The sequence below is a fragment of the Zootoca vivipara genome, chromosome 9, assembly GCF_965207765.1.
Source record: "Zootoca vivipara chromosome 9, rZooViv2.hap1.1, whole genome shotgun sequence".
NCBI lineage: Eukaryota > Metazoa > Chordata > Lepidosauria > Squamata > Lacertidae > Zootoca > Zootoca vivipara.
Genome location: NC_142592.1, coordinates 61,383,022 through 61,399,063, shown reverse-complemented (window position 1 = coordinate 61,399,063; position 16,042 = coordinate 61,383,022). Strand labels below are relative to the sequence as shown.

Below are 16,042 nucleotides of genomic sequence, written 5' to 3'. Positions count from 1 at the left end.
CACTTGGCACTTGGGTTAGACGAACAATTTTGTAGCCATCTCCACCCACCTTTTAAAAAACGGAGCATTAGCTCAAAGACATCCCCATTGTTAGAGGAGGATAAGATAACTTTGCAGTTTCCTTCACGGGAATGGGGATGGTTTTGTTAAGGAAGCCCTAGAAATCTTGAAGCATTGAGTTCTAAGATTTTTGGCTCACCCACACTCAATATTTATCTTTCATTTTTTCTAGGCTCAAGTTCACATTTTTCCGATCTGTAGCCGAGCAGGTGTATTATTATTATTATTATTATTATTATTATTATTATTATTATTATTTATTATTACTACTACTACTACTACTACTACTATATTTGCTTTTTTGCCCTGCTGCTTCCCCCATGAAAGCCCACCGTCTAATGCAAGAAAACCCAAATTTCCATTTGTTCTGATTAGCATCAAAGAACTGGTTTTCCTGGTGAAAGTAGGAGGGCAAAATGGAAAAAAACCACTCAGACAAAGACCAGGAAAGTGTGAACCCAGAAAGTATGAGGAAAAAGGTATGTGTGAATGAGCCCTCAGTTTAGTTTCAGTTTATTATTAATTATATATCATCATCATCACCATCATCATCATCATAAATTTATATACCACCCCTTCATCTGTTGATCTTGAAAGACCTACATTGGCTCCCAGTACATTTCCGGGCACAATTCAAAGTGTTGGTGCTGACCTTTAAAGCCCTAAATGGCCTCGGTCCAGTATACCTGAAGGAGCGTCTCCACCTCCATCGTTCTGCTCAGACACTGTGGTCCAGCGCTGAGGGCCTTCTGGCGGTTCCCTCACTGTGAGAAGTGAAGTTACAGGGAACCAGGCAGAGGGCCTTCTCGGTAGTGGCACCCGCCCTGTGGAACGCCCTCCCACCAGATGTCAAAGAGAAAAACAACTACCAGACTTTTAGGAGACATCTGAAGGCAGCCCTGTTTAGGGAAGCTTTTAATATCTGGAGGACTATTGTATTTTAATATTGTATTGGAAGCCGCCCAGAGTGGCTGAGGAAACCCCAGTTAATAACATCAATATACAACATAAAACCCCCCACAAAATACATAACAAGGATTAGAACGAACACAAAACAATACACCCCACAACACATTTCAAAAGGCACCAGATGTTAATCAGCCAAAGGCCCAGTTGAAGAGCAATGTTTTCGACTGGCACTGAAAGGCGTATAATGAACATCTCTGTTTTAAGAGCTCAGTTTAAATCTAGAGCACCAGTTTGGATCTTCTCAGTGGGGGGAAAGGCATTTTGGAGAGTATATCACTACATTAAGTGCTGTATAGAACTTTATTCTAAATTCCTTTCCAGCTAATTGTGGGAAAAATAACTCACTAAAAGGCACTAGTGTGGAACTAGCCCTGGATTCACCAATAGGGCCACATTGCGCTGTTTAGCTGGTGGTAACATTGCAATGTTTAGCAGGTGATAGTGTGAGGTTTAGCTGCTGATAAAATTGCAGTGTTTAGCTGGTGAGTTATTGCGATACTTATCTGGTGAGTTATCATGATGTTTAGCTGGTGAGCTATTGCGATGTTGAAAACCAGATAACGCCTAGCCCTTACACACATTGTGATTTGCGATATATTGCCAGCTCAAATATTATGAAACAGTTATCACAACGTGAACTTCAAACCGGTTTTGGACGCTATACAGTGGTACCTGTCGAACCTAATTTGTTCTGGAAGACCGTTCGACTTCCAAAATGTTTGAGAACCGAGGCACAAAGGGCAGTCGGCAAAGTCAATGGAGAAAAAAGAAAAACACACAGTGGAAGCTGTTCAACTTCTGAGCCGCATTCAAAAACGGAAGCAACTACTTTTGGGTTTTCGCTGTTCAGGTTCCGAAACGTTCGGCTTCTGAGATGCTCGAAAACCGAGGTACCACTGTATTGATATATCACCCAGCTGATGTACCTAAACGTTCATGAATTTCATCATCTCTGCCTTGGGGTTTTCAAATGGTGAAAAGTTGAACTTCACATAAGAGGAAGCTACTTTTTCCTGTTCCACTTCTTGCACACAACGCACGCTCTCCGTTAAAGAGTCAGGAGCTGCTAGGGCTTACCTTCTGCTCTGTTCTTATCTCTTCGTTTACATTTGGGCCGGACGAAGAACTCTCATCATCACAGGCACAGCTCTGTTTTAATTCAAAGAATTTTCAGCAGGGTGTTAGTATCCTGGTCAAATGGTCCTGACATCACATACCAGCTCGTTTTGGAGGTTTGGCTTATATTCTATCTGACGATACAGCACTAGAGGTGACATGTCAATGCTTGGAGCAAGAGAGGAAGGGGGGGACTGCCCTAGCTCAGTGGCAGAGTATCTGTTTTGTATGCAGAAGGTCCCAGGTTCAATCCCTGGCATCTCCAGGGAGGAGACTTTTGGGAAAGACTAGAGGGACAAACAGTCCAATTAAGTGCAGGGCAACTTCCTACACTACAGCAAGCAAACAGAACATCTTGGAAGGAAGCTTGCAGTGTAGAACACTGTAAAATTGGGATGGGTAAGGTAGCCAGCAAACCCCAGATGTTGCCACAATTCTGCTCGGGTTCACTAACTTTGCATTAATAATAATAATAATAATAATAATAATAATAATAATAATAATACCTGGCAAAGAACTCCACACAACAGTCCTTCAAAATGCTTCTGCCTGAGCGAGTCAAGAGCAGCTAAGAAGCAAGACGTTGCAAGGATTGATCAGAAACTTTCCAAATTTTACAAGAGTTTGTCTTCTTTAGCCAAAATAAAAGCAGTCCACCAAGATGAGTACAAAAATGGTGGGATAACCAGCCACATATAACCAACATGCTTAAGTCTAATTAATGCATGAAGGGGTTAATACCATAGAGTAAGCTGTGCTGTCAGGCTTAGCCATGTCACTTCCCTTACCTTGGGAGGAAATAGGTAATCAAGCCTATTGTTCCCTGTGCAGACTACCTTAGAACAGGCTTCCTCAACCTCAGCTCTCCAGATGTTTTGAGACTACAATTCCCATCATCCCTGACCACTAGTCCTGCTAGCTAGGGATCATGGGAGTTGTAGGCCAAAAACATCTGGAGGGCCGAGTTTGAGGAAGCCTGCCTTAGAAGCTCAGCATGTGAAGAGGACTGAGCTGGTCGCTTCAGCTTAACTCTTACCAGCCACTCTTGACTTCCTATACAGTGGTACCTTGGTTTATGAACACAATTGGTTCTGGAAGTCTGTTCATAAACTGAAGCGTTCATAAACTGAAGTGAACTTTCCCATTGAAAGTAATGGAAAGTGAATTAATCCGTTCCAGATGGGTCTGCAGCGTTTGTAAACTGAAAATTCGTAAACCGAGGTGTTCATAAACCAAGGTTCCACTGTACCAATAAACTAGGAACTTTCACTACTTTGTACGTAAGTTATGTTTTACTGCCCGTGCAACTTATCTGACTGATGTATGCAAAAGCATATGAATCCGACCTTTGAAGAGCTTGTAAGTAAACCAATTTTTAACTTACCAAACATGTAGTCTTTTCCTATATTGTGGGGAGAGGGAAATTTTGGAACTCACTTGGAGACACATATTTTAAAGGTCTAACAGTCTATCTTTCCACACTTTATTTTGCTACATATTTTGTGCCCCAAACTTGGACTTTGATATTCAGGAATTCATATATATATGGCACCAACAATAATAGCAAGACGTAAAAAAACTGTGGCAAAGCCACAACAGACCTTGGGACCACTGTCACGTAAAAACATATGGACAGGCAAATGTTGATTTCTGAGCGAGATTCCGAATAGACACCAATGATATGCCTGTATTAACATTTTGTTAATAGAGGAAGTCTGCACCAAGTTCTCTTTGGAGGCATGAGGAAAAGTTGTTCGAAGCACAAAAATACACTTGGACAGTATCCAAGAAGATAGACCAAAACAAATTGCCTCCTCCAAGCAGCAGTATTTGAGGCACTAATTCTTAGATGTGTTCCAGTGCACAGATGGGTAAGGAGTGTCAGGTTGTTCAGCCTTGTGGCTCCAATTGGATCCTTCAAATCGCTCCCAGTGCATGGACACTGGATAATTTTTACCCATTAATAAGCACATCTCTTTGCACAAGTAGATGCTCTGAAATTTTGTACTTCTCCGAATTTTGCAATATGGTTCTCGGCTCAAAATGAAAAACAAAACAAAATACCAAAATTTGATTTTAAGATTGGGTATTTTAGGACAAAAACCAGAGTGAAGCGAGCACTCCAATTTTCATTCAGGCAAAAGAACACATGCCAGCTGCCCTTAAGTCTCGGAAAGAGTAACTTCAAGCGATACTTACTGCTCTGCTCTTTAGCTTTCAGTTCCAGCACCTGGCAAGTGCGTGTTAAGTTTATATTTACACTCCGGAGGTTTGTTTGCTCAGCGATGCTCTCTTCTAGCTCCCTTTGCAAAGATCTTGCTTCCAGGCTGGCAGCGTGAAGGTCGTTCTCCTGATCCTTAGCCTGCGGGGGCAACAGCAAGTCAGCAAAGTTTCAAGGGACTCCCTTCTAGACCGCTCAGCAGACCTCATGCAAACAAAAGCCGAAATGCATCTGCTCGATCTCTCCGGAAGCAATGAACTGCAGATCTGCCTTTTCATATAGCTTTAACACTCGCAGGTTCTGTTGGTTTTCTCTGAGCAGACGTATGTGCCAAGTCGCTTCTTTCCTGCGTAAGGCACTTAAAAGTCACCACCCCCCTTCTCTCAGCTTAGACTTCCTCTGCATTCAGAATTTTGCAAGTTCCAGCGAACGCACAGGTTCTGCTTTTCCCCAAACACACAGGATGCACTCTGCAAGGGCTACCTTGCAGCAACCACAAAGGTCAGGCCCTCCATCACTTCATAGACGAAGATAAGGCTCCACTCGTAAAGCCCTTGTTCTCATTTCACCACCAAGAGACCTCTTCCCCAACACTGCGTGTTGAAGCGTTACCATTATCAACAGATCAAAACGATCTCAGCAGCTGCATTCTGTGTGAAGCAGGGAAAAGAACACCAGGTTGTGTCCCACCAATGCTCTCCAAGTTCACATGTATGCGCACTGGAGTTGTGATGTGTGATGCATCAGCTCCCCCTCCTCACCCCTGGGCCCAAACTTGGCAAGACGTTGGCGATCTTCAATGGGATTCGGATTCATTGGAAGGACTGTAGTTCAGTGATAGGAGAACACCACCTTGCCTGCAGAAGATTCCTTGGTTGAAATCCTGGCACTTGCAGGTAGGGCTGGGAGAAAGATTTGCTGCCTAAAAGCTTGGAGATTTGCAGAGGTTTTTTTTAGTTATGTAGACCAGGGTTTCCCAACATGGGGGCTCAAACCCATGACCCTCAGATTAACAGTCTCCTCCTCTAGTGATTGAGCTATCCCAGAGGTCCCTTCCCCCCCCATAGATAGGGCTGGACTCTTTTTGCCCCATTTCAGGTTTCATGCAATTTGGGGAGTGGGGTGGGGATTTCAGGTCAACAGCAAAATGGAGCAAAAGGAGGCCCCTGTTGGGGAGTGTGCAGCAATTTACTCCATTTTAGATGGAGGGGACATGCCCAACTCTGTGTTGGGGTAGGTTTCTGAAATATACTCGGAGTCGAGAGTGAATTTCATGCTCTTTATTCAGCTCTTAGTCATCAAGGAGAAGAAGAGGAGAAGAATGCCCTTTCCCCAAAACCATCTGCTTATATACATTATTTACACAATGGGCTTTGCGTGATTGGCTACTTCAGGGCTACACCTGTGGTCCAATCAGTTTGTGGATTGACTTCTGCCAGCAGCCTGATTGGCTGCTCCTGCAGGCCAATCAGGTTGCGGATTCACTTCCACCCGGAGTTGGATTGGGTGGCTCCTGCGGGCCAATCAGACTGCTGATTCTGGATCCTATTGTTCTATGATTCAGCTCAGTACATAACAGTTTCCCTTTTCCTCTTCTTTATTTTTAAAGTTTAAACTCAGCACAAGAAGCAGAACTCTGGCTTCTGCTGCCTTTAAGAATAGGGCCATAGCTCAGTTGTAGACCATCCGCTTTGCATGCAGAAGGTCCCAGGTCTAATCCTGGTAGGGATGGGGGGGGGGAAGACTCCTACCTGGAACCTCAGGTAAGACCATGCCAGACAGTGGAGACAATAGTGAGCTAGATAGACCATTGGTCTGACTCCATAAAAGGCAGCTTCCTATGCTCCCAGAGGCACTCAGAGGGCACTAGAGTCAGCTGCCTTTAAAGAAAAAGGAGGGGGAGGAAGAAGCTCTAGTGTCCTACCACCACCAGCACAGTAAGTACCTCAAAACAGGAGATGCTGAATCATCGCACACACATGCAAAGCAGGATATGGAAATCCAATTGCCACTCTGTAATAGGATTTGTCTCTTGTGTCCCTGCCTCAGTTTTAGGCCTTCCTTCTCTGAGGCTCCAAACAAGACAGTGTCTTCCACATCCTGCTCTTGTCCTCCAAAGTTGTCCTCCTTCCATCTTCCTGTATGCAAAGTCTTAAAAGCAAGAGCAGCACAACATGCTGCACTTACCCGCTTGCTGGCATCCTCAAGTTGTTGGGTTAGCTCTTGAAGTGCTGATCTCAAGGTGCCTCCTTCTGACACAGTGTCCTCTTTCAGCTGTCTGGCCAATTCCAGTTCATGCTGCCTAAGGGATATAAGGCAAGAGGAGCTTGAGGGCACGCAGAGGGTTTTAGAGCAGCGGTGCTCAGAAATGTAATTGCTTCCTCTTCAAATTCTGCTTGATGGTATATGGCCAGTCCAAACCTAGAAACATTGTTGGGTACACCTGCTCATCTCCTACACCTGTGCAGGTTCAGTTCTTCTAACTCCCTTTCTCCTACCAGGCACCTCTTCTCTGTCACCACTTAGAAGTAATTGGGCCCATGACACACTGGGACTCATTTGTCCCATTCAACAGAGTCAAATGCCTTAGGCACAAACGTCAGATTAGCAAAGAGTTTCAGAATTCAAGCAATTTCCCAAGTAGAAAAAAATAAATCAAGCATTAACGTCCCAACAGATCTTGCTTCTCCATTAGGTTTCCGGGGAGCCCTAAATCTAGCACAACACAAGACATGTCTCTGTTCCTCCAGCTTCAGCTGAAATTCTCGCTCTCACAACTCTCACATACCCAGCCCTGCTTGGCCTATTGTTCTCCATTCTAGGATAATACAATCATAGAGTAGGAAGGGGCCCTGAGGGTCATCTATTCTAATCCCCAGCAATGCAGGAAACCTGCCTACAGCCATTCTTGGGTGGGCTCCAACCACCAGCCTTCTGATTAACAGCCAGACATGCTGACCCATTGCTCCATGATGTGGCATCCAGCCAGGCGGAGTGAGAAAAAAATGGTCTTTGTGGCAACCAGATGCAGCAATCTAGGGGGCTGAGATGTCTTTGGCTCCCTCCATGTTTGTTTGAAGGGAGCCCAGCTCCCTCCATGTTGAGGGCCCCCCCCCCGCATCACAGCTTTAGCACCCGGCTCTGCCAGAGCACTCATCCTCCTCCAGAGGATGTGATGGCACACACATGTGATGCATGATGTCACACGTGAGCAACGTGCGCTGGGCCGCTTCAATCATGGAGGCAACTTGGCGCCTCTGGTAGGAACCGAGCTCATTCCTTGAAGGTGCAGGTGTTGGATACGTAACTGAGCTTCCATGGACATGACCTTGACCTATTTAGCAAGCCTCCTCCTCCAGATCCCTAACCTGACAAATACAGGATCACTGTTTGGGAAGGGACCCAGGAGTATAATTCAGACTGACCCCACCCCACCCTGGGACTCACAGCAATATATACACCAGGGGTCAGCATACTTTTTCAGCAGGGGGCCGGTCCACTGTCCCTCAGGCCTTGTGGGGGGGGGGCGGACTATATTTTGAAGGGGAAAATAATGAACGAATTTCTATGCCCCACAAATAACCCAGAGATGCATTTTAAATCAAAGGAGACATCCTATTCATGTAAAAGCACCAGGCAGGCCCCACAAATAACCCAGAGATGCATTTAAAATAAAAGGAGACATTCAACTCATGTTGAATTACTCATGTAATTCAACTCCCGGACCGTCCGCAGGCTGGATTTAGAAGGCGATTGGGCCGCATCTGGCCCCCGAGCCTTAGTTTGGGGCCCCTGATATACACACACACTACTGTGAACAAATCTGTTTTCTCTCAATTTCTCATTTTTCCAGTAGTAAGTTTAGTTTGCCACATTTCTGCAGGCTTGCAATTAAAAACCAGAAACACTCACGTGAAAGTTTCTCAAACATTCCGTTTCTTCTAGTGCACACACTTTGCTATGCAGTTTTGCCATATACAGCTGTTCTGCAAACCATTTCCCCCAGTATAGTGCACTTTTTCTGTGTACTTTTGGCCAGTGCCCACGACTTTCAACCTGATGTGCGTATATTTTGGTTTAAGAACTGCATTGCAAATCTCAAAGGACGTCTGTGTGTTTCGGTTTGCCTGTTGCTTCAGGAAGTGAAAGTTGCAATCTGAATCATATTTCTCCGCCATCCCCAACACACATACTTAAAAAAAAAAAACTAAAAGAAGGAGAAGGGAAGGGGGAAATAACCTGGATGAAAGTGCTTTCTTCAAGTGCAGCTGTTCAGTTCTCATCCTCCTCAGGTTTCCCGCCATCTTTATAAGCTCCTTGTCCAATGAGTCCTTCTGAGATTCCAAGAGATCAAGTCTCTGAAGCCAAAGAGTTCTTTTCTTCACCAGATCTTGCTTGAGCTCCTGTATTGACATTTTAACAAGAAAAAGAACCCAATAAGGAGTGTTCAGAAGAAATACTTAGCAAGCTATTAGCTATGAATGTGTGTTGGTTTAACCTGAAAAAGCCCCATTCCCATTTAAGTTTGGATCAAATTAATACACATGAAAATTAACCTGAATGTAATAACTGCAAAGTAATGCCTTTGTTCTGCTTTCTCTTTTGTATTTGCTTACTGGGAATTATTTTGCTGGAATGGTGGGTGGGGAGAGGCAGACTGCGGTCCCTATGTTGGGGGATGGGGAAATGAAGTCACCTGAACCCCCCCCCCAAAGTACAGCATTGCTGCAAAGGTCCTTAAGAGGAGGCTGGCTTGCCTCCTGTTAGCGAAGCCCCTTAAATAATGCAGAGTCCAGAGAGAGGAAAAAATCTTGTTAAGACTTTACAGTGCTCAGGTGGATGAAAAACGGCACATAATTTGAGGAGAAAGGAATAGAGGTCTCGTCTTTCTTACTTGAGGCCTCATACATAGCAGGGAAGCATTCAACCAAATGTACAGAGGGAAAACTCTCTCAGAACTACACAGCCAATCGGGGCACATCCTGCTTCAGCTCCATCAGGGTCCTAGAGTCCTCCCATCTCCTTCCCAAAGCCTAGTTAGAGCTTTCTCAGCTTTGGGATGAAGGTTGGAGGGCTCTAGCACCCTATCAGAGATTCATGCCTCCCTCCCAAAACCCAGCGCCTCACTTCAGGAAAGCAGCCGAAGGGGGATGGTGAGGTAATTTTTGGCCTTGCACAGAGTGCCACAGTACCCAAGTCTGCCACTGTCGGAAGTGCCAAGACTCTCCATTCACTTAAATTGAGGGGGGGGAAACAAACCCCAAACCTAGCCATAACCTGAAATTGGCAGGTGGGGGAGAAAAATTCACACCTTCTGCCAAGCACCCTAGGGGGCAACAGGGTCCCAGTTGATTTCAGAATGGTAGGCTCCTTTCTGGAAACACAAGTCGAGATCAAGAATACGAATGAACTAAGTGTGAATGTTAAAAATGTGAAGGACTGCCTTGTGAAAGAAATTCCGAAATCCCAAAGGGGGATAATTTTGTGCCAGTACACATCCCTGCAAACTTCGCCCAAGCCCTTGTAATTCAGACAGTAGGGAGGTGTCCTAAAGCACCCTTTCTAGCCATTCAGTAACATTTACCATGAGCTTCTTCTTATGGGCTTCTTGCATATTTGCCTCAAAGCCCTCTGCCTGCAGGGCGGCTATTTCCTCCACTCGAGAAAGTTCTTGTTTCTGTAAAGAAAAGGTTACGTCCCGTGAACTTTCACATCTAAACGGTAACACGCCCTGTCCCCCCCAAGGGCCTTTGAACTTTGCATAACTTCAGGATTCAATCCTGCGCAGCTCTTTTGATGTGGAAACTTAGCAACGAGAGGCTATTTGTTTCTCTAAAAGAGTTATATGCAGTGCCTGTGAAGGAATAGGACTGCTTTAAAAGGACTAAGCCGCTAAACAGTTAAGCATACATAACAAGAACAACAACAACAACAACAAATTATTTATACCCCGCCCATGTGGCTGGGTTTCCCCAGCCACTCTGGGCGGCTTCCAACAAAAAAATGAAATAAAATAATCTATTAAAACTTAAAAGCCTCCCTAAACAGGGCTGCCTTCAGATGTCTTCTAAAAATCTGGTAGCTGTTTTTCTCTTTGACATCTGATGAGAGGGCGTTCCACAGGGCGGGCGCCACTACCGAGAAGGCCCTCTGCCTGGTTCCCTGCAACTTGGCTTCTCGCAATGAGGGAACCGCCAGAAGGCCCTCGGTACTGGACCTCAGTGTCCGGGCAGAACGATGGGGGTGGAGACGCTCCTTCAGGTATACTGGACCGAGGCCATTTAGGGCTTTAAAGGTCAGCACCAACACTTTGAACTGTGCTCGGAAACGTACTGGGAGCCAATGTAGATCTTTCAAGACCGGTGTTATGTGGTCTCAGCATCTATATTTCCCCACCTATTCAAAAGCCTATAAGCAAACAAATGTGGTGTATGGAGTGTTAGGGTAGGGGTAGTGCCTCTGGTGGGGGACATGTTGTGCTCTTCTGGGGGCAGTTTGTCCACCTTTGGTCCCCACCTTGCACTCAGCTCTCACCTGTGGCTCCTAGAAGCTGTCAGCATGCGACAGTGGCCACACCTCAAAAACGGCTTCAACTGGCTGGGTAAATTAGGTGTGAGGAGCCGATGGGCCTCAAACCCTTGGTGAGTTAGGGACTTCCCCTGCATGCGAAGACAGGCTGTGGTGAACTCAGCGGATGAGACCAATGGTGGGTCCAAGAAGGTGGTTTGGTTTCTGCATGTGCTGCAGAGGGAAGTGAGGGGCAGATGGAGCTTGTCAACCTGGGAAGAAGAAGGAAAACTCTGATCCTAAACCTCCGCTTAGATGCAGATGGTGGCAGCAGTCACGAAATTAAAAGACGCCTGCTTTTTCGGAGAAAAGCAATGACAAAGCTAGACAGCATCTTAAAAAGCAGAGACATCACCTTGCCGACAAAGGTCCATATAGTTAAAGCTATGGTTTCCCCAGTAGTGATGTATGGAAGTGAGAGCTGGACCATAAAGAAGGCTGATCGCCGAAGAATGGATGCTTTTGAATTATGGTGCTGGAGTAGACTCTTGAGAGTCCCATGGACTGCAAGAAGATCAAACCTATCCATTCTGAAGGAAATCAGCCCTGAGTGCTCACTGGAAGGACAGATCCTGAAGCTGAGGCTCCAATAATTTGGCCACCTCATGAGAAGAGAAGACTCCCTGGAAAAGACCCTGATGCTGGGAAAGATGGAGGGCACTAGGAGAAGGGGATGACAGAGGATGAGATGGTTGGACAGTGTTCTCGAAGCTACGAACATGAGTTTGACCAAACTGCGGGAGGCAGTGGAAGACAGGAGTGCCTGGCGTGCTCTAGTCCATGGGGTCACGAAGAGTCGGACACAACTAAATGACTAAGCAACAACAAAACCTCCGTTGACTTGCAGTATATCTTCAGGAGAACAAAAGGCCACAGAGTAAACCCTACACAAATCCGGAGTGGAGTCCCTAAGACTGTTGGGTGGCACCTTGGAAGGATGCCCTCCTTTCAGCAACTCCTTCAGCCAAGCTGGTGCCAAATGTCTTGCTCTGCTTTCCTTTGGACCACCTCAGTGAGGTTGAGATTGGGTCTCATTGTCTGGGAAGCCCAGGTCCTCCATACACATTGCCCAGTCCTGTGCTCCGGGGAGCTCACTTCGGCTTCACCCCTGGAGGCGCACTCCTATTGTCGCTCGAGATAGACAGATGTCAACACACAAACAAACTTGGAGCCCTGAAGGTGCTGTTGGACTCTCATTAGTCCTATTCAACACTGCCAGTGGTCATTGATGATGGGAGCTGTAGTCCAAAAACACCTGGGGGGCACAAGATTGGGGAAGGGTAGTATAAGCCACACCCAAGTCGTAGAAGAATCTAGGTTTCCTGCACCTCTCCAAATGCTTCTTTCAGGACTAACATACTGTGAATAGTTATGAATTGGCATAAGAAGAAAAGGATTTACATGTGGGAGGATGAGAAGAAGCATCTTGCTCAGGTTCTGAAATGAGCAAAAGCTTTGGAATGGTTTTGCAAGTTCTACATTTGCTATTCCATCCACAGACTTTTTCCATACCAGTTTCTGAGCAGTGGCCTTGAATTTTTCTCCCACTCTCTCTGGCCCTTGCAGAAGCAGCAAAACCTCTCTGTCCAGTGATTCATCCAGTGCAGTCCAATCAATTCCAGAGACCTGCATAGCAAAGCAATCAGAAAGGGGCCATATGATACAAGCTCAAACATCTGCCAAGTCTCGACACTAGCCAGAGGCTACCCTGGACGTAAACTGTTCCTTCCAAGTTGCACTGCCGTTTGGCTGGATGTCATTTATTTATACTGTACTTTGCAGAGTATGTGAAGGCAGGCCCGTGCCCCGAGAAGCTTCCAGTCTAAAACCCAGCAAGGGGGGGGGGTTACAGCGAAGGGAGAAGGAGCTGGGAAGCTAGACGCAGTTGTGTTAGCTGCATGTGCAACTAAATGCTTATTTAGAAAGGCGCACTTGTTATCCTAAGGCACAGAAATGTGCCAGAGATCTGTGCAAAAGTGCGACAGTCTGGAACACAGCAAGGTAGCAGTCTTTGCCTCGCTTCCCAGTCACATTGGAGGAACTGGCTCTGGGGCACCAAGAGGGAGAAGCAGGTAAGATACAATTAAAAGCGCCCACCTCCGATTGCTCTTGGGCAAGTTCCAGTTCGCAGCGCAAAGAACTGCTCCCTTCAAGGATGCTGCTGTTGAATTTGTATATCAAGGGGAAGTTGAAGCCATTCCTAGCAGAAGGATAGTCAAAGAATTAAATCTGCGAAGCTCCAAGAGCGTGTCTCGTTATAAGGGCACTGAATCTTGCCTCCTTGGAGTGCAAAAGTACTCACGAGATCAACTCCTGCTGCATTTGCTGAATGTTGTTCACCAATTTATTCTTCTCCACCCGCAGGGTCTACAGAAAAACACAAAACTCTCTCAAGACACAACCTGCAAGCAACTCCCCCCCCAATAAAGCACCCCTCTTCTACCTCCAGCTCCCAAACAAATTATGGCAACTGTACCTCTATTACCGAGGTGTATTCCTTGAGGGTAGACTTCAGCTCCTGAATATCCAGGTCCTTCTGCACAGGTGGAAGTGTTTGAATTAGAAGTAAGGGACGAGAGAGAGAGAGGGGGGGGGAACTAAAGGCATTGAGACAATTTCTGAAGCTGACTCCATACAAAAAAAACCCCATTCCTAACAGATCGACTTAGTTAAAATAAAATTGTCATGGCCATGAAAAATGAGGGACTGATCTTTCTTAAAGCTGTTTAATAAGGCAGTGATTGCCAGAAAATGCTTGCTTGAAGGAGCATCAACAGCTTTTGATGGCTGGTGGGTACTAGTTTTTGCACATGCATTGGACCTTTTTAGCCATTTGGATGCATCTTGGACCTGGATTAGAAGTCTGGCTTTTTCATCTGGCTAGGAAAGAAGCATTGCAGAGCCTTTTGGAAAACTGCTGTTTTACAAGCCAGCAATGCATCCATCTATCTCCCATGGTCAGTTTGTAGATTGGAAACAGATACGGGATTGCAGGGGGAGAGAGATTTGGTTCACATTTTAATGCAAGCCGGCCTAATCTGTACTTCCTCAAACAATACATGGACCAAAACATAGCTATCTGCCAACAAATTCACACGTCTTCAATTTTTTGCGATTCAGTTTTGCAACCAAAAAATGTGCAGTGAATTTCGCATGTTAGGTGAAAGGATGCCACAACATAAAATTCATTTAATTAAGGGAAATGGCTTGCAAAAATGTGCACATTGGGCAAAACGGTGTAGAAAAATGTGTATATTAAGTAATGTGCACGAAAAAGTTGAAGTTGCAGATTAATTTTCATGAAGGCTTTTAAAAAAAAGAAACTAATGCAGAAATTGTCAATTCAAATTCAAGTCTGGAAAAATGAGAAACTAAAATTAAGAGATCTGACTATCCCCAACAAAGACTCTGTAAGTCTCCAGGTCCTTCCCCCCCCCCCCAGCAACTTTTTTTGCTCAAACATTCTGCTGCTCAGAGGAGTCCAGAAAACAGCTATTCAGTCCTTTACATTGAAGATGAGCTTCCACATAAAGTACTTCTAGGAGATTAGTGCAGATGACGCAGCATCACCCATTCTGATTGGCCAAGAACATGGGGCAAAGATGTCCCTTTGCCTTGAATGCACTCATTTGGGATCGTGCTTGTTCTATGACATTTCCAGTTAACATAGAGAGAGATCCAAATGAGGCATACAATGACAAGTTCTGCATTCTGTCCAGACAGCCACTGGATGCTTGCACTCAGTCTAAAGATTCAGGTGATGCAGGAAGGAAGAGAAAAATGCAGAATATGTTGACAGGAGACGGGAGATTCCTAGCTGCAGGTTTGTAAGCAAGCTCTGCACTCAGCCAGGGGTGGAGCAAGTGGGGGGCGGGGGGGGGGCGGTCTGCCCCCGGCAGCGCCCTGGAGGGGGTGTCCCTTGGGGCCGCGCCCCCACCCCTTGCCTCTGCACGGCAGCCTCGGGGGGGGGAGCTGCAGGCGCGCCGGAGCAATTGGGTGCCACGTGGGTGCCTGCTGGAGGGGGGTTGGCACTCGGGGCTGCGCCCCTGCCCCACGATCGGCGCCTGAGACTGGACGCTCAGTTTAGGCTCCGTTTAGAAGTCGCGGGGGGGGCTCGATCCCCCTCTACCTAGCACACATGTGCAGCGGGATGCTGTGCATGCGTACAACATAGAGGGGATCGCACCCCCGCGACTTCAAAACGGAGCCTAAATGGAGCGTCCAAGCTCCGTTTTGAATTCGCCGGGGTGGGGTTATGATCCCCCTCTACGTAGCGACGCATGAGTCATTACGTAGCGATGCCGCGCCCCCCCGGGGCATGGCAATTTCCCGCCCCGGGTGTCCCGGCGCCTCGCTACGCCCCTGCACTAAGCTCTACATTTGGAGTTCAATCCCTAGTTTGAACTACACACCTATTTTTTTTAAGGCGCCAGATAAAGAGGCTGCAGCGTAATACATCCAATGAGCTTGCAGAATGAGACTTTGCAGGCATGTTTAGGGCTTCATTTGCAGAATACCAGCCTGACCCTCAAACCCTTATGCCTCTCTTTGTTTTTCAGAGGAAGGCAAAGGAAAAGTGCAAGACAGATTGTACTGCATTCTCTAATATTTAGGTTAAAAATGACACTTTGCATGACCGACATGTGGCCCACCTGTGGTGGCTCCTTAATGTAAAGTTAGGTGACAGTGGCCTTTTCAGAGAGGGATGAGCTTAACCCTTTCCTTATCCTTGTCACCCACAATCCCTCCCTCCTTGCTCTCCATCTCAAGGAAGCCAAGCTCAGACACAGGAAACAAGCTGTTTCCACCTGCAGAAATGCTTGTCAACACCCACCCTGCGCTTCCATAATCCTGGAAGATGCTTCATGTGAGCCAATTCATGTGCAGCATTATTTAAAACACCCCTGGCTTGAAGGAACATGTACCCGAATGGTGGGGTTTTTTTTTTTTTACATAATTCAAATCAGCTACAGGTGCTTGGAGAAGGAGCAAGTCAAAGCTATGCAAAACAAGCATTCTGGAGGGGAAGGGAAGCAGAAGTTTGCATGATACGCTCCTGGCATTTTCAGGCTCGTCACTTTCTGTAGAAGATTACACAGAGAGCTTGCA

At 46.2% G+C, this 16,042-nt stretch overlaps 1 protein-coding gene across 1 annotated transcript in view; it reads right to left on the bottom strand.

The window, feature by feature from the left end:
• Positions 1–16,042, bottom strand: part of IRAG2 (inositol 1,4,5-triphosphate receptor associated 2) — a 56,765-nt gene that overhangs the window by 25,284 nt on the left and 15,439 nt on the right. The window contains exons 11-20 of the mRNA XM_088677005.1: positions 13,410–13,469; positions 13,236–13,300; positions 13,031–13,133; positions 12,446–12,559; positions 9,951–10,043; positions 8,606–8,769; positions 6,554–6,668; positions 4,345–4,507; positions 2,652–2,713; positions 2,107–2,178 (exon numbers count right to left, since the gene is read on the bottom strand). Coding sequence (XP_088533131.1) covers positions 2,107–2,178; positions 2,652–2,713; positions 4,345–4,507; positions 6,554–6,668; positions 8,606–8,769; positions 9,951–10,043; positions 12,446–12,559; positions 13,031–13,133; positions 13,236–13,300; positions 13,410–13,469 — 1,011 coding nt within the window. The remainder of the gene's footprint in view (positions 1–2,106; positions 2,179–2,651; positions 2,714–4,344; positions 4,508–6,553; positions 6,669–8,605; positions 8,770–9,950; positions 10,044–12,445; positions 12,560–13,030; positions 13,134–13,235; positions 13,301–13,409; positions 13,470–16,042) is intronic.